The sequence below is a fragment of the Thalassophryne amazonica genome, chromosome 4 (genome assembly GCF_902500255.1).
Source record: "Thalassophryne amazonica chromosome 4, fThaAma1.1, whole genome shotgun sequence".
Classification (NCBI taxonomy): Eukaryota; Metazoa; Chordata; class Actinopteri; order Batrachoidiformes; family Batrachoididae; genus Thalassophryne; species Thalassophryne amazonica.
Window position 1 is genome coordinate 18834283 of NC_047106.1, and position 24913 is coordinate 18859195.

Here is a 24913-nt window from a genome sequence, read left to right on the forward strand (position 1 = left end):
TATCACACCCCATTTTGGCATCTTTGCACTGGCTCCCTGTCTCTGTGAGAGCAGATTTTAAGGTTTTGTTATTGACTTATAAGGTTGTTCATGGACTGACGCCATCTTATCTGGCTGATCTGGTAGAACTCCACGTGCCGGCCCGGGCTTTGCGGTCGCAGGATGCGGGACTTCTCTGTGTTCCCAGGGTGAAGAAGAAGTCAGCAGGTCAAAGAGCCTTTTCATATCGTGCACCCACCCTGTGGACCAGTCTTCCTGCGACCGTGAGGCAGTCTGAGTCTGTGGACATTTTTAAGTCAAGACTCAAAACCTATTTTTATTCTCTTCTTATGGATAGTTTTTATTTTTGTTTTATTCTTTTACTTCTGTTTTTATTTATGTATTTGAATTTTTTATTCATTTTTAATTATTTATTCGATTTTATGTTGACTTGTTTTATGTAAGGCGCCTTGAGATGGCTTTTGCTGTGATTTGGCGCATTATAAGCTAATTAAATTAAATTAAAATTAAATTAAAAAGAATACTTAATATATTTTTTTCCAGTTGATACTCATTTTTCCAGATTTTCAGTGGGTATGACAAGAAAATTTAAGAAACTCAGCAATTTGCATTACTAAGGGTTAACTGGGGAACATTTGGCTGTATTTAATAGGTGACCTGTAAAATCAGAGGTTACTGCTTTGTTTTGTTTTTTAATCTAAAGAATTAAACCTTTGTTCCAAGGTTCAACAGGGTCTCAGGTTTACAACTCGGGAACTGATGAAGGATTTGAAGGCATCAGACAGACATGTATATAAATGAACACAGCTTCTTCTTCTGGGTTAATATGTAGAGATGAAAAAAGGAATATTATGATAACAATGTTTGAATACTGACAGACATCAGTTTAGCTGTAACTGCACTGACACTGGGGGGTGGAATTCACTCTAAATATTACTCACTGGGCTGTGAGCATGGACCGGGCCGCCGGGGCACCCGCCCTCAACCGCCACCCAATCCTCTCTGCACCCAACCCCCATGGCCCCCTCTGCAGGTGGTGAACCCACAGGAGGGCAGGCCCACGTCGCTCTTTTGGGCTGAGCCCGGCCGGGCCCCATGGGCTAAGGCCCGACCACCAGGCGCTCGTGTGCGAGCCCCAACTCCAGGGTGGGGCCCCGGCTCCCCCATACCGGGTGACGTCTTGGTCCTTGATTTTATACTGGTCATGGCGGTCAAGGGTGGGTGGCCTGGCAGCCCGGTCCATGCTCACAGCCCCTGGCTACTGGGAGGTGGAATGTCACCTCGCTAGGGGGGAAGGAGCCTGAGCTTGTGCAGGAGGTTGAGAGATACCGACGAGAGCTAGTCGGGCTCACCTCCACGCACAGCTTGGGCTCTGGTACCCTACTCCTGGAGAGGGGCTGGACGCTTCATTTTTCTGGCGTTGCCCACGGGGAGAGGCGGAGAGCTGGAGTCGCATTGCTCACTGCTCTCCAGCTCAGTCGCCATGTGTTGGAGTTCACTCTGGTGAACGAGAGGGTCACGTCCCTATGCCTTCGGGTCGGGGATAGGTCTCTCACCGTTGTCTCGGCCTATGGGCCGAGAGGCAGTGCAGAGTACCCGACCTTCCTGGAGTCCCTGGGAGGGGTACTAGATAGTGCTCCGACTGGGGACTCCATTGTTCTCCTGGGGGATTTCAACGCCCACGTGGGCGACGACAGTGAGACCTGGAGGGTTGTGGTCGGGAAGCACGGCCTCCCCGATCTGAACCCGACTTCTGTGCTAGTCACAGTTTGTCCACCACAAACACCATGTTCGAGCACAAGGGTGTCCATAAGTGCACGTGGCACCAGGACACCCTGAGCCGGAGGTCGATGATCGACTTTGTAGTCATATCATCTGACCTTCGGCTACATGTCTCAGACACTCAAGTGAAGAGAGGGGCAGAGCTGTCGACCAATCACCACCTGGTGGTGAGTTGGATCCGCTGGGAGGGGAGGAAGCCAGTCAGACCTGGCAGGCCCAAACATATCGTGAGGGTCTGCTGGGAACGACTGGCGGAACCCTCTGTCAGCGAGGTCTTCAACTCCCACCTCCAGGAGAGCTTCTCCAACATCCTGGGGGAGGTTGGAGACATGGAGTCCGAGTGCACCATGTTCTCCACCTCCACTGTCGATGCGGCCGCTCATAGCTGTGGTCGCAAGGTCTCTGGTGCCTGTCACGGCAGCAATCCTCGAACCCGGTGGTGGACACCGGAAGCAAGGGATGCCGTCAAGCTGAAGAAGGAGTCCTACTTATCTTTGTTGGTAGGTGGGACCCCAGAGGCAGCTGACTGGTACCAGCAGGCCAACTGTGCCGCAGCCCGTGTGGTCGTAGAGGCAAACACTCGGGTCTGGGAGGAGTTCGGGGAGGCTATGGAGGAGGGCTATCGGTCGGCCTCGAAGAGATTCTGGCAAACCGTCCGACGCCTCAGGAGGCGGAAGTAGCTCTCCACCAGCACTGTTTACGGTGTGGGTGGGAGCTGTTGACCCTGACTGGGGATGCTGTCAGGCGGTGGAAGGAGTACTTTGAGGATCTCCTCAATCCCATCGTCGCGTCTTCTGAAGAGGAAGCAGAGACTGGGGACTCAGAGGCAGACTCATCCATTACCCAGGCCGAAGTCACCAAGGTGGTTAGAAAGCTCCTCGGTGGCAAGGCTCCTGGGGTGGATGAAATCTGTCCTGAGTACCTTAAGTCTCAGGATGTTGTGGGACTGTCTTGGCTGACACGCCTCTGCAACATCACGTGGCGATCGGGGACAGTGCCTCTGGATTGACAGACCGGGGTGGTGGTCCCTCTGTTTAAGAAGAGGGACCGGAGGGTGTGTTCCAACTATAGGGGGATCACACTCCTCAGCTTCCCCGGTAAGGTCTATTCCAGAGTACTGGAGAGGAGAATTCAAACCGTTGGTCGAACCTCGGATTCAGGAGGAGCAGTGTGGTTTTCGTCCTGGTCGCGGCACACTGGGACCAGCTCTACATGCTCCATCGGGTGCTCGAGGGTTCATGGGAGTTCGGCCAACCAGTCCACATGTGTTTTGTGGATCTGGAGAAGGCGGTCAACCGTATCCCTCGGGGCACCCTGTGGGTAGTGCTCCGGGAGTACAGGGTCCGGGGTCCTTTGCTAAGGGCTATCCGGTCCCTGTACGACCATAGCAGGAACTTGGTTCGCATTGCCGGGTAATAAGTCAAACCTGTTTCCAGTGCCCGTTGGCCTCTGCCAGGGCTGCCCTTTGTCACCGGTTCTGTTCATTATTTTTATGGACAGAATTTCTAGGTGCAGCCAGGGTGTAGAGGGGGTCTGGTTTGGGAACCACAGAATCTCGTCTCTGCTGTTTGCGGACAATGTGGTTCTGTTGGCTTCGTCAAATCAGGACCTTCAGTGTGCACTGGGGCAGTTTGCAGCCAAGTGTGAAGCGTCCAGGATGAAAATCAGCACCTCCAAATCCAAGACCATGGTTCTCGACCGGAAAAAGGTGCTTTGCCCTCTTCAGGTCGGTGGAGTGTCCTTGCCTCAAGTGGAAATAGGGTGAGGAGCTCGGTCACTCGGGAGGAGCTCGGAGTCGAGGCGCTGCTCCTCCACGTCGAAAGGAGTCAGTTGAGGTGGCTCGGGCATCTTTTCCGGATGCCCCCCGGACGCCTCGCTGTAGAGGTGTTCCAGGACACGCTGGAGGGACTACATCTCTCGGCTGGCTTAGGAATGCCTTGGGGTTTCCCCGGAGGAGCTGGGGGAGGTGTGTGTGGATCGGGAGGTCTGGGCGGCTTTGCTTGAGCTGCTGCCCCCGCGACCTGACTCCGGATAAAGCGGAAGAAAATGGATGAATGGATGGATATTACTCACTGGGTATGCTAAATGCTGTCAAGCCTTCCATTAGGAAGAATCATCTTCATTTTCCATCCATCCATGGCCGTCGCCCGGTATGGCGGAGCCGGGGTCCCACCCTGGAGCCAGGCCTGGGGTTGGGGCTCGCGCGCAAGCGCCTGGTGGTCGGGCCTTAGCCCATGGGGCCCGGCCGGGCTCAGCCTGAAAGAATAATGTGGGCCCGCCCTCCTGTGGGTTCACCACCTGCAGAGGGGGCCATGGGGGTCGGGTGCAGAGAGGATTGGGTGGCGGTCGAGGGGCGGGTGGCCCAGCGGCCCGCGGTCCATGCTCTCAGCCCCTGGCTGTTGGGACGTGGAATGTCACCTCGCTAGGGGGGAAGGAGCCTGAGCTTGTGCGGGGTGTTGAGAGATACCGACTAGAGATAGTCGGGATCACCTCCACGCACAGCTTGGGCTCTGCTACCCAACTCCTGGAGAGGGGCTGGACGCTTCATCTTCATTTTGAAGAGTTAAATTAAAAATGTTTGAAGATGTACAGAGACGCTTTGTGAATTATACATCCCAACAGTGGTGGGCACAGTTCCGCTAATCCGCTAACTGATAATTATCGAAGCTAATGTTTTCATTATCAGATTAGCTTTTCAGTTAACTTTGAAAAACATCAGCGGATTAATTATTGTCCAATAAATTTTAGACCGCTAACCTAATTTGCTGGCGTGGTGAACAAAGCTTAACAATTATAAACATTTGTGAAGTCCGAAATCAAAGATTTGAGTACCTACCTGTTAAATGTTTTGTGGGAGACACACAGCTCTATCTTCTGCAAACAGAGGAGAGCTGGTTCCAGGAGAAACTGATCTATCTCTGCAGACCAAAGGAGAACTGGTCACAGAAAGAAAAACTCATTTCTTCTTCGACCCCATACGGATTGGTGGGCAATATCACCCAAGTCATCCAGAGGCATACAATTTTAACTTATGGTTTAAATTTTACCCAAACTAATTTTGGAAAAGTTATTTAAATTAACGACATGTCTTGTTTATAAAGTGAAAACATCAGATATATGTTTTTAGTTTTAAGTAATGCCCTAATTTTGAAGGTTTTAGTGTGGACATTGTGTCTCCACAAAGTGCATTATGGGTAACCTCAGTACCTTCACGACAGAAGAAATGCATTTCGACGCTCTGATCAGGCTCCACACGGACAACAGCATTAAACTCTTTATATGTTGTGCCCAATACTCTCTTGAATATATTCTCTGGTTTATAGACGTTGTTATTGTGTTTTGTTTTATGTAAAAAGGCCAGAAGAAGCTCAGGTTGCTTCGCCATTATTTTCAATTGGAATCATTGCAATCGATTCTGTTTGCTCTTTAATGACTTGCTAGTAATATATATATCTGAAATTCAGTTTGCCTAAATTAAATTTCACACATCTTAAATTGTAGCAGACATGGATTATCTGTAATTTTGTTTTGGAAAGTTTTCAGACTCTACTGCCATCTAAAGGCCAGTAGTGTTTCATCGCAGTATTCCGCCCTAAGTACGAAGGGTCTAGGCACCAGTAGATGGCAGTGTTCTATTTATTTTGACACTGGTTTTATATTATAGCATATATATATATAAATAAATCACAACTTGGCTTTACTTTGCAAATGCCATTTTTTTTTAGAAATAAAAAAAGCATATTTCACAAAAGCACATTTATATGTAAACACCAACACACACATAGTAGAGAAGCTTGAATCTTTGACTGGACTGGGTTGCTTGATGCGAGGATGTTTCGCTTCAAATCGCAGAAGCTTCCTCAGCTAAAATTCTTGCTCTGGTAGTCTGACTTCTGTTTTGAATTTTGTAGAGAAGAATAAACAGAAGCCACAAAAGCTGGAGTTTTAAAGCCATGGATTGGGATATGTTTGAAGCTTCAACAGACAGTCTAGATGACTACACAGACACTGTGACGTCATATATTCATTTCTGTGAAGACAGCATCATCCCACAGCATACCAGGGTGAGATATAACAATGACAAGCCCTGGTTCACACCTAAACTCCAGCAGCTCTGTCAGCAGAAAGAGGTGGCTTTCAGAGAAGGAGACAGAGACAGCTATAGAGGTGCAAGTACAGGATTTAGCAAGGAGGTGAAAAGGCTAAATCCATGTACAGTTCACGTATGCAGCAAAGGTTCTCTGCCAACGAACTCGGCTCTGTGTGGAGGGGGTTGAAAAGAGATCACCAACTACAAGCCCAAAGCACCTCGTTCTATTGACGACCTGAAGCTGGCCAACGACCTGAACGTCTTCTATTCATGCTTGAAGACAAGGACTCACACCTCCCCCCCCCCCCACACAACTGGATATTCAAACACTCTGGACCCCCCCCCTCTCACTGCTGCCCTCCCCACTCCCCCTGTTGCCCTCTCGTTCCAAGAGGAGGACATGAGGAGACATTTCAAAAGGCTGAATCCACGTAAGGCCCCGGGCCCAGACTGTGTCTCTCCTGCCACCCTGAGACACTGTGCTGATGAGCTGGCCCCAGTCTTCACGGGGATCTTCAACACCTCCCTGGAGTCATGCCATGTTCCAGTCTGTTTCAAGTCCTCAATCTATAGTTCCAGTCCCCAAGAAACCACGCGTCACTGGACTTAATGACTACCGTCCTGTGGCTCTCATGTCTGTAGTCATGAAGACTTCGAACGCCTGGTTTTATCCCACCTGAAGTCCCATCACCGCCCCCCCTCCTGGACCCCCTGCAGTTTGCCTACAGAGCCAACAGGTCTGTAGATGACGCCATAAACCTGGCCCTGCACTCCATCCTGCAGCACCCTGGACTCCCAGGAACCTACGCTAGGATCCTGTTTGTGGACTTCAGCTCTGCATTCAACACCATCCTTCCAGCTTGCTCCAGGACAAGCTTTCTCTGCTCCACGTGCCCCAACTCCACCTGCAGGTGGATCACAGACTTCCTGACGGACCGGAGTCAGCGTTGTGAGGCCCAGGAGTCAGCACAGGATCTCCACAAGGCTGTGTCCTTTCCCCTCTGCTCTTCTCCCTGTACACTAACTGCTGCACCTCCAGCCCGACTCTGTAAAGCTCATCAAGTTTGCGGACGACACCACCCCTCATCGGACTCATTCGGATGGGGATGAGTCTGCCTACAGGAGGGAGGTGGATCCGGCTGGTGACCCTGGTGCAGCAGCAAAACTTGGAGCTCAACGCCCAGAAAACAGTGATGATCGTGGACTTCAGGAAAGCCACAGCCCCCCCGCCCTCCCTCGCCCTCACCCACAGCCCATCACCACTGTGGTCTGTCACCGCTTCCTCGGCACCACATCACCCAGGACCTCAATGGGGAGTCAACCATCAGCTCCCTCATCAAGAAGGCCCAGCAGAGGAGGTACTTCCTGCGGCAGCTGAAGAACGCCAATCTGCCTGTCCAGCTGATGGTGCAGTTCTACACGGCCATCATCGAGTCCATCCTCTGCTCCTCCATCACGGTGTGGTACGCCAAGGGCCACAGGCCAGGGACAGACACAGACTGCAGCGCATTGTGGCCTCTGCTGAGAAGGTGATCGGCTGTAGCCTTCCATCTCTCCACGACCTACACGTCTCCAGGACTTGGGCCGAGCAGGTCGGATCACAGCTGACCCTTCTCACCCTGCACATGGTCTGTTCAAACCACTCCCCTCGGGCAGGAGGCTACGGTCCATCCGGACCCAGAACCTCCACCATAAGAACAGTTTCTTCCCCTCTGCCGTTAGACTCATGAACTCCTCACTAACTCAGTCACCTTAAGCTTAACTCTGTCACTTTATCATTTTATCACGGGTCACTTTAGACAATGTACTTTGGTTTTTAATTGCACTCCTCCCACTGCACTGTTTTTTCTGTTTATTTTTCTGTGCACACAGCCTTTCATATTTCATATTTCTTTTTTTTATCTTATATTTATCTTATTTTGACACATATGTTATATTTTATCCTAGCATTTTATCTCTTCTTAATGTTGCACCATTGTACCGAAGCAAATTCCTAGTCTGTGAATCCTGTTCACTGGCAATGGCAATAAACTTCTTCTGATTCTGAAAATTTGAGTTTTAATACCACGATCGCTTCTGGTAGCATCAAAAGCTACAACAGACCCAAACAATGAGCCCACATTTCTGTCTTTGAACATCTTGCTCCCTGCTGGAAGCTCTTGTTTACTACATAGCTTCCAGCACAGAAGCAAGCTGAGAGCAGCCACAAAGCCCAACTCTCTACTCAATCACAACGCTCCGGTCAGGCGGAGGTCTTGGAAAATAAAGCAGTGATGACTTATGGTTTTGATTGATAAACAACATTAATACCGATAGAATAACTCCATTAATGTCAATTCTGTCATTTTGTACAAAGTTAAAATATAACATATACGAGGTCTATTAGAAAAGTATCTGACCTTATTATTTTTTCAAAAACCATATGGATTTGAATCACGTGTGATTGTGTCAGACAAGCTTGAACCCTCGTGCGAATGCGTGAGTTTCTCCATGCCTGTCGGTTTGCATCAGCAGGCTTTGAGTGAGGAGTGGTCCACCCCCCTCGGCGGATTTTCATTGTCAGGAAATGGCGGAATGATTTGGCCTTTTTTCCATCAGAATTTTTTCAGAAACTGTTAGAGACTGGCAGCGGAAACCGTTCGAAACATTTATCTGGCTTTCGGTGAAAATTTTACGGGCTTCACAGAGAATAAGGACTGTTACTACAGCTTTAAGGACGGCTTTAAGGACGCTCAGCACGCCGCGCTCCGTGCCCCCATCGAGAGCCACAAACCACTGGATCATTTCTAAATGGATGGCTCTGTGGAGCCGGGACCGTCGTCTGCCATTTCTCTGGTTATCACAAGAGCTGGACATCAACCATTTTCCGGCAGATTTCACTTTTTAACAAGAGATTTTGTTATGGAAAGCCGAGCGGAGGCTTCGCGTGTCACGGACCGATTTGCTGATGGAGTGAGACAAAGGAACACCTCCGTTTTGGTCTCACAGGACGGCTTTGAGATGGCGTTCAGACAGCTGTCGGTGGTTTTTTCCATCGAGTGATTATCCGAGGAAATTGTGGATGTGCCTGGACATGCCAGAACATGTCCCGTGAGGCTTCATCATGGCGTTGCTTTGCGCCATGCAGCACCGCCACTCAAAGCCTGCTCACAGGCGAATGACGCAACCGACAGGCGTGGAAAAAACTCACGCATGCACACGAGGGTTCAAGCTTGTCTGACGCAATCACACGTGATTCAAATCCATATGGTTTTTGAAAAAAATAATAAGGTCTGATACTTTTCTAATAGACCTTGTATCTTTTAATGTTGAATAATGCACTAATTCTGAGGTTTTGTAACAAACACAGACAGATCGCAAAGGATTCTGGGTAAATGTGCCTCTGCTAAACACTGATTGGTTCAGTCATTCATTATGTAAACCAACACGTTAATGTGACATGTGTCGTGTGTTGGTGTTTACAGATAAATGAGCTTTTGTAAAATATTCCATTTTTTTATTTGTAAAAACAGGCATTTTTTACGGAGCCCTGGAAGTGTCATTGCAAAATGTTTTGCATGTGGAGAGAATGTGCGCTCATTTTATTATATTGTGCACATGTTTTATGATGTTGTGCGCACGTTTTATTATATTGTGCACGTTTATTATATTGTAAAACGTGCAATCAATATTGTCTTGACACATAAATGTTGGCTATTTGCCCTATTGACGTTTCAATCCCGCAAAACCTCGGAGAGGTTGCCGCGCTGTGAGATCTCAGTAACACTGAGAACTGCATTGAGACACTCTGATCATGCTGCACTTTAACCGCTGCACACAGACAACACCATTAACATCGCAACATAAACTATTTTTATATTGTGCCTAAAACTCTCGTGAATATGTTCTCTGGGTTTATAGACGTTGTTATTGTGTTTATTTTATGTAACATGCGATAATCACAGGCTGTCTCGCCGTTATTTTCAATGGGAGCTGCTGTGAGCTACAATCGCTTCCTGATCATGTCGTTCTGGGGTAAATAAAGTTTGCTCTTTAACGTCTTGATTATTGTTCTTTACAACACTGTTTCTCCTCTTTGTTCAAGACTAATATATATAATGTATCTGAAATTCGGTTTGCGTTTATTAAATTCCATGCATATTAAACTTAACAGACACGGATTATTTGTTATAATTGTTTTAGCAAGTTTTCAGGGTATCATGCATGCAGTCTCTTATTAACGTGACGAAAAGCATAAAAAAATACATTTTTGTAGTATAATATTAATTTCCAACTGTCATCGTGTTGATTATATGTTGTTTGACTGCAGCGACTCTCTGGTACGTATGGGATTATAGGATACATCAATAGGGCGAATGAACACTACTGGCCAGTAGATGGCAGTAGAGACCTTGAAAACCTGCCAAAACAAAATTCCAGATAACCCGTGTCTGTTACATTTAAGATCCGTGGAATTTAATAAACGCAGACACAATAACGTCTATAAACCCAGAGAATATATTCACGAGAGTTTTAGGCACTAGAGTTTAATGCTGTTGTCCGCAGAGCCTGATCAGAGTGTTTCAAATGTATTTCTCATGTCGTGAATGTACTGAGATTACCCTATCCTACCCATAATGCACTGCTGGGCACAGCATATATCCACACTAAAACCTTAAAATTTAGTGCATTACTTTAAAACTAAAACATATATCTGATATTTTCACTTTATAAAACTTCAGACATGACATTAATTTAAATAACTTGTCTGACATTAGTTTGGTTAAAAGTTGAACCACAAGTTAAAAATGTATGCCTCTGGATGACTTGGGTGATATTGCCCGCGTATCAGTATGGGGTTAAAAGAAGTTAGTTTTTTTTTTTTTTTTTTTGGGACCAGTTCTCCTTTGCCTGCAGAGGATACAGCGCTTTTTTCTTAAAGCAGCTCTTCTCTGTTTTGCAGAGGGTAGAACTACACATCAGCTACGAAACATTTAACAGGTACGTGCTCAACTGATTTTAAGTTTTATAAATATATGTAGCTGTTCAGCTTTATTTACCACGTTATCAGATAAAAATTTATCGCAAGATAATTACTCCGATAATGGTTTTTAAAGTTATCTAAAAAGATAATCCGATAATGAAAACATTATCTTTGATAATTATAGGTTATCGGATTATCGGAACTGTGCCCACCTCTGGTAATCAGCTAATTTATATCACACCTGAACAGATCTTTGGCATTCGATTGGTGGTTTGTATGTCACGTGACATGGATTATTCGTACCATTTTCCATTTTGTTGCATTTACTGTGCAATTTTGGTCCTATTTAAGATAAGATCAACTTTATTCAGCCCGATTTTTTATTTTTTTTTTTACAATAAGTACAACAAATTTATATGAAATGAGTGGAAGACATTTGCACAAGATGTTCAATAGTATTGCACATAGCTCTGAGTAACTGAATAACTCAGTTCATTATGTATTAATCCTGCAGAAGGGGGAGGAATTATACAGTCTGACTGCCACAGGTAGGAAAGAACTCCTATGGTGTTCTGTGGTGCACCTCAGTGGTCTCAGTCTGTGGCTGAAGGTGCTCTGACAGGATGCCAGTGTGGCATGCAGGGGGAGGACGGTGCTGTCCAGGATACTGAGCAATTTCCTCAACATTCTCCTGACACTTCCACCACAGACTCCAGCTCAACCCCCAGGACAGAGCCAGCTCTACTGATGAGCTTGTTGAGTCTGTTCACGTCAGCTGCCTTCAGCCTGCTGCCCCAGCACACTACATTGTAGAAGATGATGCTGGAGACCAATGAGTGATAAAACATCTGTAATATATTTCTGCAGACATTAAAAGATCTGAGCCTCCTGAGGAAGTACAGTCAGCTCTGAAAACTCAAATATTGTACATATTAAAGCTTTTTTTAACTCAGAGAAGTGAACAATTTCAATACATTACTGAGACAGTTCCACAAGTTAACTATTTATTTCTGTGTTGGTAAAAGATGAGAGTTTGTGTTTTCAGGCTTGGATAAATCAATAATTATCTTGCTTTAACAAGGAAAACAACTGTAAGTGTTAGTCCATGGCCCAAGCAGGTTTTCGGTACGACGTAAGGTGATGAAACAACACTTAGAATGCAGCCTCGGTGTACCATGGCCTACACAAAAATGTATGCTAACCATCCCAGGGTGGGGTCAATGAAGAATTATACAAAGGTCAAGGTTAAAAAGGTTCTAAAAAGCAATAGTTTATTATAAGTATCTATACTTAGTTATCATGTTATGGGGTAACATATGTCATACCTCATAGAATCCAATGTACATCGACCTAGTTTGACCATTACTTTGGAGACCAAACATTCAACACAGTCAAAACTATTTCATTTATTAATCCTTTTATTTCAACCAATAATTTGCATCATTTTTTTTACTGAAATTGGAGCAACTTCAACTTTTGACCCCTGTATAAACTGAAACTGACCTTTGTTACCATTTTTGCTGTTTTTACCACATAACATTCAAGTCATAGATAGTCCCAATTATACCTTTTTGGAATTGTTATGATCAGACAAATAATGTGGTATATTTTTCAACATGATTGGAGCATTTTTACATTTTGACCTCTGTGTAATTCTTCATTGACCCCCACTTGGCTACAGCTACCACCCCAGGGTGGTTACACTTTTTTTTCTCCAAGATGGCGCTGTTGAAGCAGCAGCCTGTTAATTCAGCTCTGTTCCCTCTTTTCCTACTTTCGCTATTTTTAATACTTTTTAATGGTGCTTATTTGTTTTTATTTGCAGTGGGTGGTACCCTGTGCAAGTATGCACATGGGAAACCCATTTTTGTCACTCTTGTGATTATTTTTATGATGGTCTCTGCACTTTTTGAGGACGCGCGGGGAAATCCCTTTGTCTGCAACTCCGGACGTCCCATTGTTTATAGCCGGGATCAGCTGCTTGGACTAAGAGACTCAATGCACAATGGGCCGGGTCCCCGCTATGCTGAGCACCCCGGACATACCTGCAGACATTCGTAAGAAACGTAGGGGCTGCAGGGGTGGCCGGAAGAAGCGGAGAAGGACTTATATTCAGTCTGTGGTCATGGGGAATGTAAGACCTCTCCACAACAAGACAGAGGAGCTATCAGCGCTAACCCGTTTCCAGAGGCTGTATAAAGACTGCAGTCTCATGTGCTTCACGGAGACGTGGTTGGATGAACATGTTCCGGACTCTTAATCAACATGGACGACTTCACACTCATCCGCGCGGACAGGACGCTAGCAGAGAGCGGAAAAAAAGAGAGGAGGGGGGCTCGCCGTTTAAGTGAGCAAGAAATGGTGCAGAGGGTCTCATATTCACGTGAAGGAGCAGATCTGCTCCTCGGATGTGGAGCTACTCGCGGTGAGCATGAGGCCGTATTATCTCCCACAGGAGTTTGGAAGTGTGATTATGCTCTGCAAGTATATTCCTCCCTCTGCAGACGCCGCCACTGCCTGTGAGCAGATTCAAAGCACAGTCATGCGGCTGCAGACGCAACACCCACGCGTGCTCTTTCTCATCACCGGAGATGGAGGAGCAGCTGGCCCGGAACAACGTCGGAGACGTGTGGAGATGCCTCAAGACCGCCTCCAGAGTTGGGCAGGGTGCCAGCAGGACTGCAGATGAGGATTCTCGTTTCGCAGAGGAGCTAAACAGCTACTTTAACCGTTTTAGCTCCTCCACGCCTGCCCCCCCCACCTGCTCCGGGCCCCCCACATGTCTCCAGCAGCCAGCCTTCCAGTCCCTCTGACCCACCACCTTCTACCCCCTGGTCACCTTCACTGCACCCTGGACCTCGTCCCCCCCCCCGTGACTGTATTCAGCACCAGCCCACCTCAGCTCACACCCCAGCTCCCCCTCCCTCCCTCACTGTAACTCCAACCAAGGTGAGAGGCCAGCTCCTGCGGCTGAGGCAGAGGAAAGCAGCAGGACCTGATGGGATCTCCCCGAGGCTGCTGAGAACTTGTGCAGATGAGCTCTGTGAGGTCCTCAGCCACATCTTCAACATGAGCCTCAGCCTGGGGGTGGTCCCCACCCTGTGGAAGACCTCCTGTGTGGTCCCGGTTCCCAAAACAATGCAATGACCTGACACCTCATGAAGACCATGGAACGGCTCGTCCTGTCTCACTTCCGCACTGTGGTGAGTGACACCCGGGACCCACTGCAGTTCGCCTACAGGCCCAACATCGGGGTAGATAACGCTGTCATCTACTTACTGCAACGAGTGCTCACCGACCTGGAGACCGGCAGGAGCGCTGTGAGAGTCATGTTCTTTGATTTCTCCAGCACTTTTAACACTATCAGACCGGCACTGCTGAGGGGGAAGCTGGAGGAGACAGGTGTGGATGGACACCTCGCTGCCTGGACCATCAACTACCTCACTGACCGCCCGCAGTACGTGCGGCTGTGCGGCTGTCAGTCTGAGGTGGTAAGGTGCAGCACCGGGGCCCCCCAGGGCACCGTCCTCTCGCCTTTCCTCTTCACCCTTTACACCTCGGACTTCACCTACAACACAGACAGCTGCCATCTCCAGAAGTTCTCTGATGACTCCGTCATTGTGGGTCGCGTGTCTGAGGTGAATGAGCTGGAGTACCGGTCGGTAATCACAGACTTCATGGACTGGTGTGAGCGCAACCACTTGTGTCTCAACACTAGTAAGACGAAGGAGATGGTGATCGACTTTAGGAGGAAACCACCACCTCATCCACCGGTGAACATCCAGGGGGAGGACATAAAGACTGTGGACAGGCTCAAATACCTGGGTGTTCACCTCAACAGCAAACTGGACTGGACTCACAACATCGACGCCCTGTACACGAAAGGCCAGAGTCGCCTCCACCTCCTGAGGAGACTGAGATTCTTTGGAGTGAGCAGGCCTCTGCTTAAGACCTTCTACATCTCTGTTGTAGCCTCTGCTCTCCTCTATGCTGTCGTCTGTTGGGCCCCGGGCAGCACAGAGCGGGAGAGAAAGAATCAAAATCAAATCAAATCAAAATCAAATCAATTTCATTTATATAGCGCCAAATCACAACAAACAGTTGCCCCAAGGCGCTTTATATTGCAAGGCAAAAGCCATACAATAATTACAGAAAAACCCCAACGGTCAAAAAGACCCCCTATGAGCAAGCATTTGGCGACAGTGGGAAGGAAAAACTCCCTTTAAACTGGAAGGAACCTCCAGCAGAACCAGGCTCAGGGAGGGGCAGTCTTCTGCTGGGACTGGTTGGGGCTGAGGGAGACAACCAGGAAAAAGACATGGTGTGGACGACAGCAGAGATCAATCACTAATGATTAAATGCAGAGTGGTGCATACAGAGCAAAAAGAGAAAGAAAGACTCAGTGCATCATGGGAACCCCCCAGCAGTCTACGTCTATAGCAGCATAACTAAGGGATGGTTCAGGGTCACCAGATCCAGCCCTAACTATAAGCTTTAGCAAAAAGGAAAGTTTTAAGCCTTATCTTAAAAGTAGAGAGGGTGTCTGTCTCCCTGATCCGAATTGGGAGCTGGTTCCACAGGAGAGGAGCCTGAAAGCTGAAGGCTCTGCCTCCCATTCTACTCTTAAAAACCCTAGGAACTACAAGTAAGCCTGCAGTCTGACAGAGAAGCGCTCTATTTGGGTGATATGGTACTATGAGGTCCCTAAGATAAGATGGGACCTGATTATTCAAAACCTTATAAGTAAGAAGAAGAATTTTAAATTCTATTCTAGAATAACAGGAAGCCAATGAAGAGAGGCCAATATGGGTGAAATGCTCTTTCCTTCTAGTCCCCGTCAGTACTCTAGCTGCAGCATTTTGAATTAACTGAAGGCTTTTCAGGGAACTTTTAGGACAACCTGATAATAATGAATTACAACAGTCCAGCCTAGAGGAAATAAATGCATGAATTAGTTTTTCAGCATCACTCTGAGACAAGACCTTTCTAATTTTAGAGATATTGCGCAAATGTAAAAAAGCAGTCCTAGATATTTGCTTAATATGCGTATTGAGGGACATATCCTGATCAAAAATGACTCCAAGATTTCTCACAGTATTACTAGAGGTCAGGGTAATGCCATCCAGAGTACGGATCTGGTTAGACACCAGGTTTCTAAGATTTGTGGGGCCAAGTACAATAACTTCAGTTTTATCTGAGTTTAAAGGCAGGAAATTAGAGGTCATCCATGTCTTTATGTCTGTAAGACATTCCTGCAGTTTAACTAATTGGTGTGTGTCCTCTGGCTTCATGGATAGATAAAGCTGGGTATCATCTGCGTAACAATGAAAATTTAAGCAATGCTTTCTAATAATACTGCCCAAGGGAAGCATATATAAAGTGAATAAAATTGGTCCTAGCACAGAACCTTGTGGAACTCCATAATTAACCTTAGTCTGTGAAGAAGACTCCCCATTTACATGAACAAACTGTAATCTATTAGACAAATATGATTCAAACCACCGCAGCGCAATGCCTTTAATACCTATGACATGCTCTAATCTCTGTAATAAAATTTTATGGTCAACAGTATCAAAAGCAGCACTGAGGTCCAACAGAACAAGCACAGAGATAAGTCCACTGTCCGAAGCCATAAGAAGATCATTTGTAACCTTCACTAATGCTGTTTCTGTACTATGATGAATTCTAAAACCTGACTGAAACTCTTCAAATAGACCATTCCTCTGCAGGTGATCAGTTAGCTGTTTTACAACTACCCTCTCAAGAATCTTGAGAGAAAAGGAAGGTTGGAGATTGGCCTATAATTAGCTAAGATAGCTGGGTCAAGTGATGGCTTTTTAAGTAATGGTTTAATTACTGCCACCTTAAAGGCCTGTGGTACATAACCAACTAACAAAGATAGATTGATCATATTTAAGATTGAAGCATTAAATAATGGTAGGACTTCCTTGAGCAGCCTGGCAGGAATGGGGTCTAATAAGCATGTTGATGGTTTGGATGAAGTAACTAATGAAAATAACTCAGAACAATCGGAGAGAAAGAGTCTAACCAAATACCGGCATCACTGAAAGCAGCCAAAGATAACGATACATCTTTGGGATGGTTATGAGTAATTTTTTCTCTAATAGTCAAAATTTTGTTAGCAAAGAAAGTCATGAAGTCATTACTAGTTAAAGTTAATGGAATACTCAGCTCAATAGAGCTCTGACTCTTTGTCAGCCTGGCTACAGTGCTGAAAAGAAACATGGGGTTGTTCTTATTTTCTTCAATTAGTGATGAGTAGAAAGATGTCCTAGCTTCACGAAGGGCTTTCTTATAGAGCAACAAACTCTTTTTCCAGGCTAAGTGAAGATCTTCTAAATTAGTGAGACGCCATTTCCTCTCCAACTTACGGGTTATCTGCTTTAAGCTACGAGTTTGTGAGTTATACCACGGAGTCAGACACTTCTGATTTAAAGCTCTCTTTTTCAGAGGAGCTACAGCATCCAAAGTTGTCTTCAATGAGGATGTAAAGCTATTGACAAGATACTCTAACTCCCTTACAGAGTTTAGGTAGCTACTCTGCTCTGTGTTGGTATATGACATTAGAGAACATAAAGAAGGAATCATATCCTTAAACCTAGTTACAGCGCTTTCTGAAAGACTTCTAGTGTAATGAAACTTATTCCCCACTGCAGGGTAGTCCATCAGGGTAAATGTAAATGTTATTAAAAAATGATCAGACAAAGGGAGTTTTCAGGGAATACTGTTAAGTCTTCTATTTCCATACCATAAGTCAGAACAAGATCTAAAATATGATTAAAGTGGTGGGTGGACTCATTTACTTTTTGAGCAAAGCCGATAGAGTCTAATAATAGATTAAATGCAGTGTTGAGGCTGTCATTCTCAGCATCTGTGTGGATGTTAAAATCGCCCACTATAATTATCTTATCTGAGCTAAGCACTAAGTCAGACAAAAGGTCTGAAAATTCACAGAGAAACTCACAGTAACGACCAGGTGGACGATAGATAATAACAAATAAAACTGTTTTTTGGGACTTCCAATTTGGATGGACAAGACTAAGAGACAAGCTTTCAAATGAATTAAAGCTCTGTCTAGGTTTTTGATTAATTAATAAGCTGGAATGGAAGATTGCTGCTAATCCTCCGCCCCGGCCCGTGCTACGAGCATTCTGACAGTTAGTGTAACTCGGGGGTGTTGACTCATTTAAACTAACATATTCATCCTGCTGTAACCAAGTTTCTGTTAGGCAGAATAAATCAATACGTTGATCAATTATTATATCATTTACCAACAGGGACTTAGAAGAAAGAGACCTAATGTTTAATAGACCACATTTAACTGTTTTAGTCTGTGGTGCAATTGAAGGTGCTATATTATATAGCACCTATATTATATTTAAAAGTCCTTAAAGCGACAGAATCACCTCAAAATCTCTCATCAGCCCTTAAAATTTTCACTGAAAACCAGCTTAATTTTTCGAACCATGTCCACTTCGATGTGTCTCACAGGTTTAGAAAAAATTTTGATCAAACAACGCGCCAGTCTCTCAGCAACTTCTCAGACAAAGGAATTCCGACGAGGGGCTGGACGACTCCTCCCACAAGGAGTGCTCACAGGCGAATGACGTCACCGACAGGCGTGGAAAAACTCACGCATGCGCACGAGGGTTCAAGCATGTCTGACGTAAAAACATATGAATGAAATCCATATAGTTTTTGAAAAAAATAAAAAGGACCGTTACTTTATTGACAGCCCTCGTATATATATATATTTATTATATTTCTACCTCATTTCTTATGTCTTGTACTGTCACAAGTATTATTATTGCTTATCCTTGCACACGCTGTTCGATGAACATTTTCCTCTACTCGCACCCACCTTGTGTGTTTTCTTAAGAGCTGATGTAATGTGTGAATTTCTCCTCTGTGAGATCAATAAAGTTTATCTATCTACTGAGGCTGGATTCTAAGTGTCGTTTCGTCAACTTACATGGTACCGATTAGGTCAAAATTGATGACTGGCTCATAGACTATCTAAACAGATTATAGCTGTGATTTGAATGAATGAATGAATGAATGAATGAATGAATTTCTTCAGCACACACAGTCCAAAACGACAACAAAAAACTTACAACGAAGAAAGAAAATGGATTATTTGTGTTGGACTGCCAGTTACTCCATATTAATATGAAGTGTTACTCTACAGTGCTGTATCATAACTTGTGATAGCAGGAGTGATAATCAAGGTATGTCTGAGACATGGGTGTGTGTATGCGTGTGTGTACCTGAGAAACCAGTGTGTCACATGCTGCTGACAAGCCGCTTCCTATAGATATACCTGTAACATTAATAACCTGAGGGAGGATGACAAACATGGCAGTTTATGTTCAGTTAGTTTGCTCTGACTCAGTTGTCTTTTAGAATGATACTCGACTTACCGATATGGCCAAAGCCACTCCTGCCAGCTCTGTTCTTCCCAGATGACCACAGAAAACGGTACTAATGAAACTAACTAAAAACAACATGAGCTGAGAGAGCATCTGAAAACAAACAAAGAAGAAGAAAAGAATGGAAATGAGCTGGTGACATGCACATACACAGACACAGACAGACAATAAATAATACTCAGAGATGACTTACCACTGGGCCAGCTAGTTTACATAACTCTATTATTTCCCTCTTGGAACCAACAGGGATCATGGCACGGATGGATCTTAACATGTTGCATTCAGTCAGATGGGAAGGAGCAGAGTTCTCCATTTTCCAGCCTCACCGCTCACTGCCTGATTTAAACAGATCTTTAGTGTTTGGGTGATCTGATGAGCTTTGCTCAGACTGTGATGTAAGCAGTTGTAAATGCGTGTTATGAATGAAGTCAGTGGGTTGAAAGTTAACTCTGTTTACTCCGAGTCATCTGTGACAATAAACCTTTCTGATATAAGACAGTATACAGTAAAACTCACATATAATGGATTCAGGTGGACCTGCGAACTTTGTCTGTTATAATCGAAATCCGTAATACGTATGAAACGACAAAATCCGTTATACATATAAAACAACAAAATGTGTTATACGTATAAAACAGACAAAATCCGTTATATGTATGTAATGGATTAGTTACAGTCAGGAGGCGTCGAACAATCTACGGGAATCCTGAATCTGGGCTAGCCTTATTTAATGACCGCGTCAAAACTCTGAAAAAAAAATAAACACCTGCCTTAAATAAGCGCCGGACATTAAGTGGTACCTTAAAATCCTAAAGCCTGATTTATGCTTCTCCAGCTCCATAAGTCCATGGGCATGCAATAATGTTTCTGTCTCCGTGTTGTGAAATCGGCCATATTTGTGGACTTTTCTGCTAAACATATTTGATCCATGATTGAGAAGAAATCGGCGGGCTCACTGCAAATTAAAAAGTAACAAATCACAGCCTCTTGCGGTCTCAGTCATTTAGCAGGTTCATGTCACGGGGTGGGTTCACAGCCAGGCAGAGGGCACTGATCTAAAGCGGTTTGGTTCATCACACACAAGGATATGTGTGAAACGTAATACCATATTACAGGCATATTGCAGGCAAAAGCAGCATTTTGCCCTGCCTCATTAGGTCCCGTGTCTGGGCACGGTTTGAAAAAAATAAACTGCTGGTCTTTTAACCACGGAAATACGGTACCGCTGAACTTAATTTTGTACCTCTGTTACTGAGCATGTCCAGACCACAGATTTACATAGATAGGGTCAAGCTGTACAACAGACCTACCTCTTGTGGATCATGGTCCCGCCATCTTGAAAGGCTGAAGCACTGCAGTGGTTCAATTCTGATTTCTTAAGTCAGATTTATCATAACTGTTGATCCTTTCTCCCTATAAGGCTGTGAATAGAGCATAAAGTGGGGCTCTGTATCTTGCACTGTCAACAGAAAAGTCATATCATCATTCAAATACGCAGGTTCAAAGTTTGGGGTCAGATTATTCAGATCTGTTGGTCCTTGTCTGCAATACGTTTCTTAATTTACAGTGGGGCAAAAAAGTATTTAGTCAGCCCTGTTGTGTGTTGGGGGGGGTGTGGCTGGACATTTTGGTGTTCTTTTCTTTTCTTTGCTCTCCAGGTGGTATGAAAACTGATTTGTCTGTGGAGAAGGTGCTGGCTGAAGAATCCTTCACCCTCATCAACATTATGTGCAGCACCTGTGGATGGTGCTCACATGCAACCTTAAAGACTTTCAGCTGAAGCAGATAATTAGATGGCGTTCTGCATTTAAGCCATGTGTGATTCAAGCAGAATTGCCGGGAACTCGACCTTGTGATGTTCGTTTGTGAGACGCTGAGGACCGCGCCTGGGTTTGACACATCGTGCCTGTAAAGCAGGAAGGGTGAGGGACACATGCTGTCAGCACACATCAGAGGTGATTAATTGTTTGACTACTTGTTGATAGTAACTTGGTATTTTGTTACGCAGTATATTTGAATTGTGATGAGAATTGTGCAGCTCGCTTCTCACTGCGGTGGCGTGCGGACAACTGATCCTCCACCTGTTGTGAGAAGCTGCTTATTTACATAAAGCTTAAATACAGACCTGAATGTGTTGCTGATAGTGTGTGCCTTTTGAAGGATATTGCTTGTAACTGCTGACTTACCTCACCTCTTCTATCCTTCGCAGAGAGTCGGTTTGTCGTGTCCACCTGGGGGGTGTTTGGCGGTAAAGTGAGTCCAGAAGCGCCGGGCTTCAATCCTTTTGAGCGCTGGAGAGCGTGCCAGCCTTCACTCCACCAGAATGACGCTGTTTTAGTTTCTACACTTCATTATGCACCAGAGGGTGAACAAATAAATTGTTTTTGTTATTGGAACCGCTTTCTGGTTTTTTAGCGCTGGGTTCTGTCAGACTCAGGTCCGCTCCTCAACCCGCGTCGACACATAACAAGCCCCTGATTGTGCAAGTTCTCCTACTTAGTAAGATAAGAGAGGTCTGTAATTTTCATCATAGGTACACTTCAACTATGAGAGACAAAATGAGAAAAAAAATCCAGGAAATCACATTGTAGGATTTTTAAAGAATTTATTTGTCAATTATGGTGGAAAATAAATATTTGGTCAATAACAAAAGTTCAACTCAATACTTTGTAACATAATCTTTGTTGGCAATGACAGAGGTCAAACGTTTCCTGTAAGTCTTCACCAGGTTTGCACACACTGTAGCTGGTATTTTGGCCCATTCTTCCATGCAGATCTCCTCTAGAGCAGTGATGTTTTGGGGCTGTCGCTGGGCAACACGGACTTTCAACTACCTTCACAAATTTTCTATGGGGTTGAGGTCTGGAGGCTGGCTTGGCCACCCCAGGATCTTGAAATGCTTTTTACGGAGCCACTCCTTTGTTGCCTCATCGGTGTGTTTGGGATCATTGTCATGCTGGAAGACCCAGCCATGTTGCATTTTCAATGCTCTCACTGAAGGAAGGGGGTTTTGGCTTAAAATATCATGATATATGGACTATTCATTCTTCCCTTAACACAGATCAGTCGTCCTGTCCCCTTTGCAGAAAAACAGCCCCAAAGCATGATGTTTCCACCCCCATGCTTCACTGTAGATATGGTGTTCTTGGAATGTAATTCAGCATTCTTCTTCCTCCAAACACGACAAGTTGAGTTTTTACCAGAAAGTTCTATTTTGGTTTCATCTGACCACATGATATTCTCCCAATCCTCTTCTGGATCATCCATATGCTCTCTGACAAACTTCAGAGGGGCCGAGACATGTACTGGCTTAAGAAGGGGGACACGTCTGGTACTGCAGGATTTGAGTCCCTCTCGGCGTAGTGTTTTACTGATGTAGCCTTTGTTACTTTGGTCCCAGCTCTCTGCAGGTCATTCATCAGGTCCCTTTGTGTAGTTCTGGGATTTTTGCTCACCGTTCTCATGATCATTTTGACCCCACGGGATGAGAACTTGTGGGGAGCCCAAGATCGAGGAAGATGATCAATGGTCTTGTATGTTTTCCATTTTATTACAACTGCTCCCTTCTTCTTCTTCTTTGTCTTTTGGCTGTTCCCGTTGGGGTCACCACAGCAGATCAATCGTTTCCATCTCACCCTGTCCTCTGTATCTTCCTCTGTCACACCAACCACCTGCATGTCCTCTCTCAGCACATCCATGAACCTCCTCTTTGGTCTCCCTCTTCTCCTCCTGCCTGGTGGCTCCATCCTCAGCATCCTTCTCCCTATATACCCTGGGTCCCTCCTCTGCACATGTCCAAACCATCTCAATCTCGCCTCTCTGACTTTGTCTCCAAACCGTCCCACCTGAGCTGTCCCTCTGATATGTTCATTCCTAATCTTGTCCATTCTTGTCACTACCAAAGAGAATCTCAACATCTTCAGCTCTGCCACCTCCAGCTCTGCCTCCTGTCTTTTTGTTGGTGCCAGTCTCTAAACCATACAACATAGCTGGTCTCACTACTGTTTTGTAAACTTTCCCCTTCACTCTTGCTGATATTCTTCGGTCACAAATCACTCCTGCCACCTTTCTCCACCCACTCCACCCTGCCTGCACTCTCTTCTTCACCTCTTTACCACACTCTCCATTACTTTGAACAGTTGACCCCAAATATTTAAACTCATCTACTTTCACCACTTCTACTCCTTGTAACTGCACTATTCCACTGGGCTTCCTCTCATTCACACACATGTACTCAGTCTTGCTTCTACTGACTTTCATTCCCCTTCTCTCCAAAGCATATCTCCACTTCTCCAGACTAGACTCAACTTGCTCTCTACTCTCACTACAGATCACAATGTCATCTGCAAACATCATAGTCCATGGGGACTCCTGTCTGATCTCATCTGTCAACCTGTCCATCACCACTGCAAACAAGAAAGGACTGAGAGCTGATCCTTGGTGTAATCCCACCTCCACCTTGAATGAGTCTGTCATTCCGACTGCGCATCTCACCGCTGTCACACTATTCTTGTACATGTCCTGCACTACCCTAACGTACTTCTCTGCCACTCCAGACTTCCTCATACAATGCCACAACTCTTCTCTTGGCACCCTATCATAAGCTTTTCTAAGTCCACAAACACACAATGTAACTCTTTCTGTCCTTCTCTGTACTTTTCCAACAGTATTCTCAGATCAAACATTGCATCTGTAGTTCTCTTTCTTGGCATGAAACCATATTGCTGCTCACAGATCTTCACCTGTTTTCTAAGCCTAGCTTCTACTACTCTTTCCCATAACTTCATGCTGTGGCTGATCAGCTTTATGCCTCTGTAGTTACTGCAGCTCTGCACATCACCCTTGTTCTTGAAAATAGGAACCAGCACACTTTGTCTCCACTCCTCAGGCATCCTCTCACTTCCAAGTTTTTATTAAACAATCTGGTTAGAAACTCTACTGCCATCTCTTCTAGACATTTCCATGCCTCCATTGGAATGTCATCTGGACCAACTGTCTTTCCACTCTTCATCCTCTTCATAGCAGCCCTCACTTCGTCCTTGCTAATCTCTTTTACTTCCTGATTTACTCTCACCACATAATCCAGCCTTTTCTCTCGCTCATTTTCTTTATTCATCAACTCTTCAAAATATTCCCTCCACCTTCTCAGCACACACTCCTCACTTGTCAGCACATTACCATGTGCATCTTTTACCACCATAACCTGCTGCACATCCTTTCCAGCTCTGTCCCTTTGTCTGGCCAATTGGTACAAGTCCTTTTCTCCTTCCTTACTATTCAACTTCTTGTACAGCTCGCAATATGCCTTTTCCTGTGCTTTTGCCACTTCTCTTCTCGCCTTACGCCGCATCTCCTTGTACTCCTGTCTACTTGTAGTAGACTTACTTGTAGGCTTACTTGTAGTTCCTAGGGTTTGTAAGAGTAGAATGGGAGGAAGAGCCTTCAGCTTTCAGGCTCCTCTCCTGTGGAACCAGCTCCCAATTCAGATCAGGGAGACAGACACCCTCTCTACTTTTAAGATTAGGCTTAAAACTTTCCTTTTTGCTAAAGCTTATACTTAGGGCTGGATCAGGTGACCCTGAACCATCCCTTAGTTATGCTGCTATAGACTTAGACTGCTGGGGGGTT

General features: G+C 45.3%; 1 protein-coding gene across 1 annotated transcript in view; it reads right to left on the minus strand.

Moving 5' to 3' along the window:
• Positions 1 to 19378, minus strand: part of LOC117509461 (multidrug and toxin extrusion protein 1-like) — a 64760-nt gene extending 45382 nt beyond the window's left edge. The window contains exons 1-2 of the mRNA XM_034169161.1: positions 19277 to 19378; positions 19124 to 19192 (exon numbers count right to left, since the gene is read on the minus strand). Of these exons, the coding sequence (XP_034025052.1) occupies positions 19124 to 19192; positions 19277 to 19378 (171 nt within the window). The remainder of the gene's footprint in view (positions 1 to 19123; positions 19193 to 19276) is intronic.
• Between the last annotated feature and the right edge of the window lie 5535 nt (positions 19379 to 24913).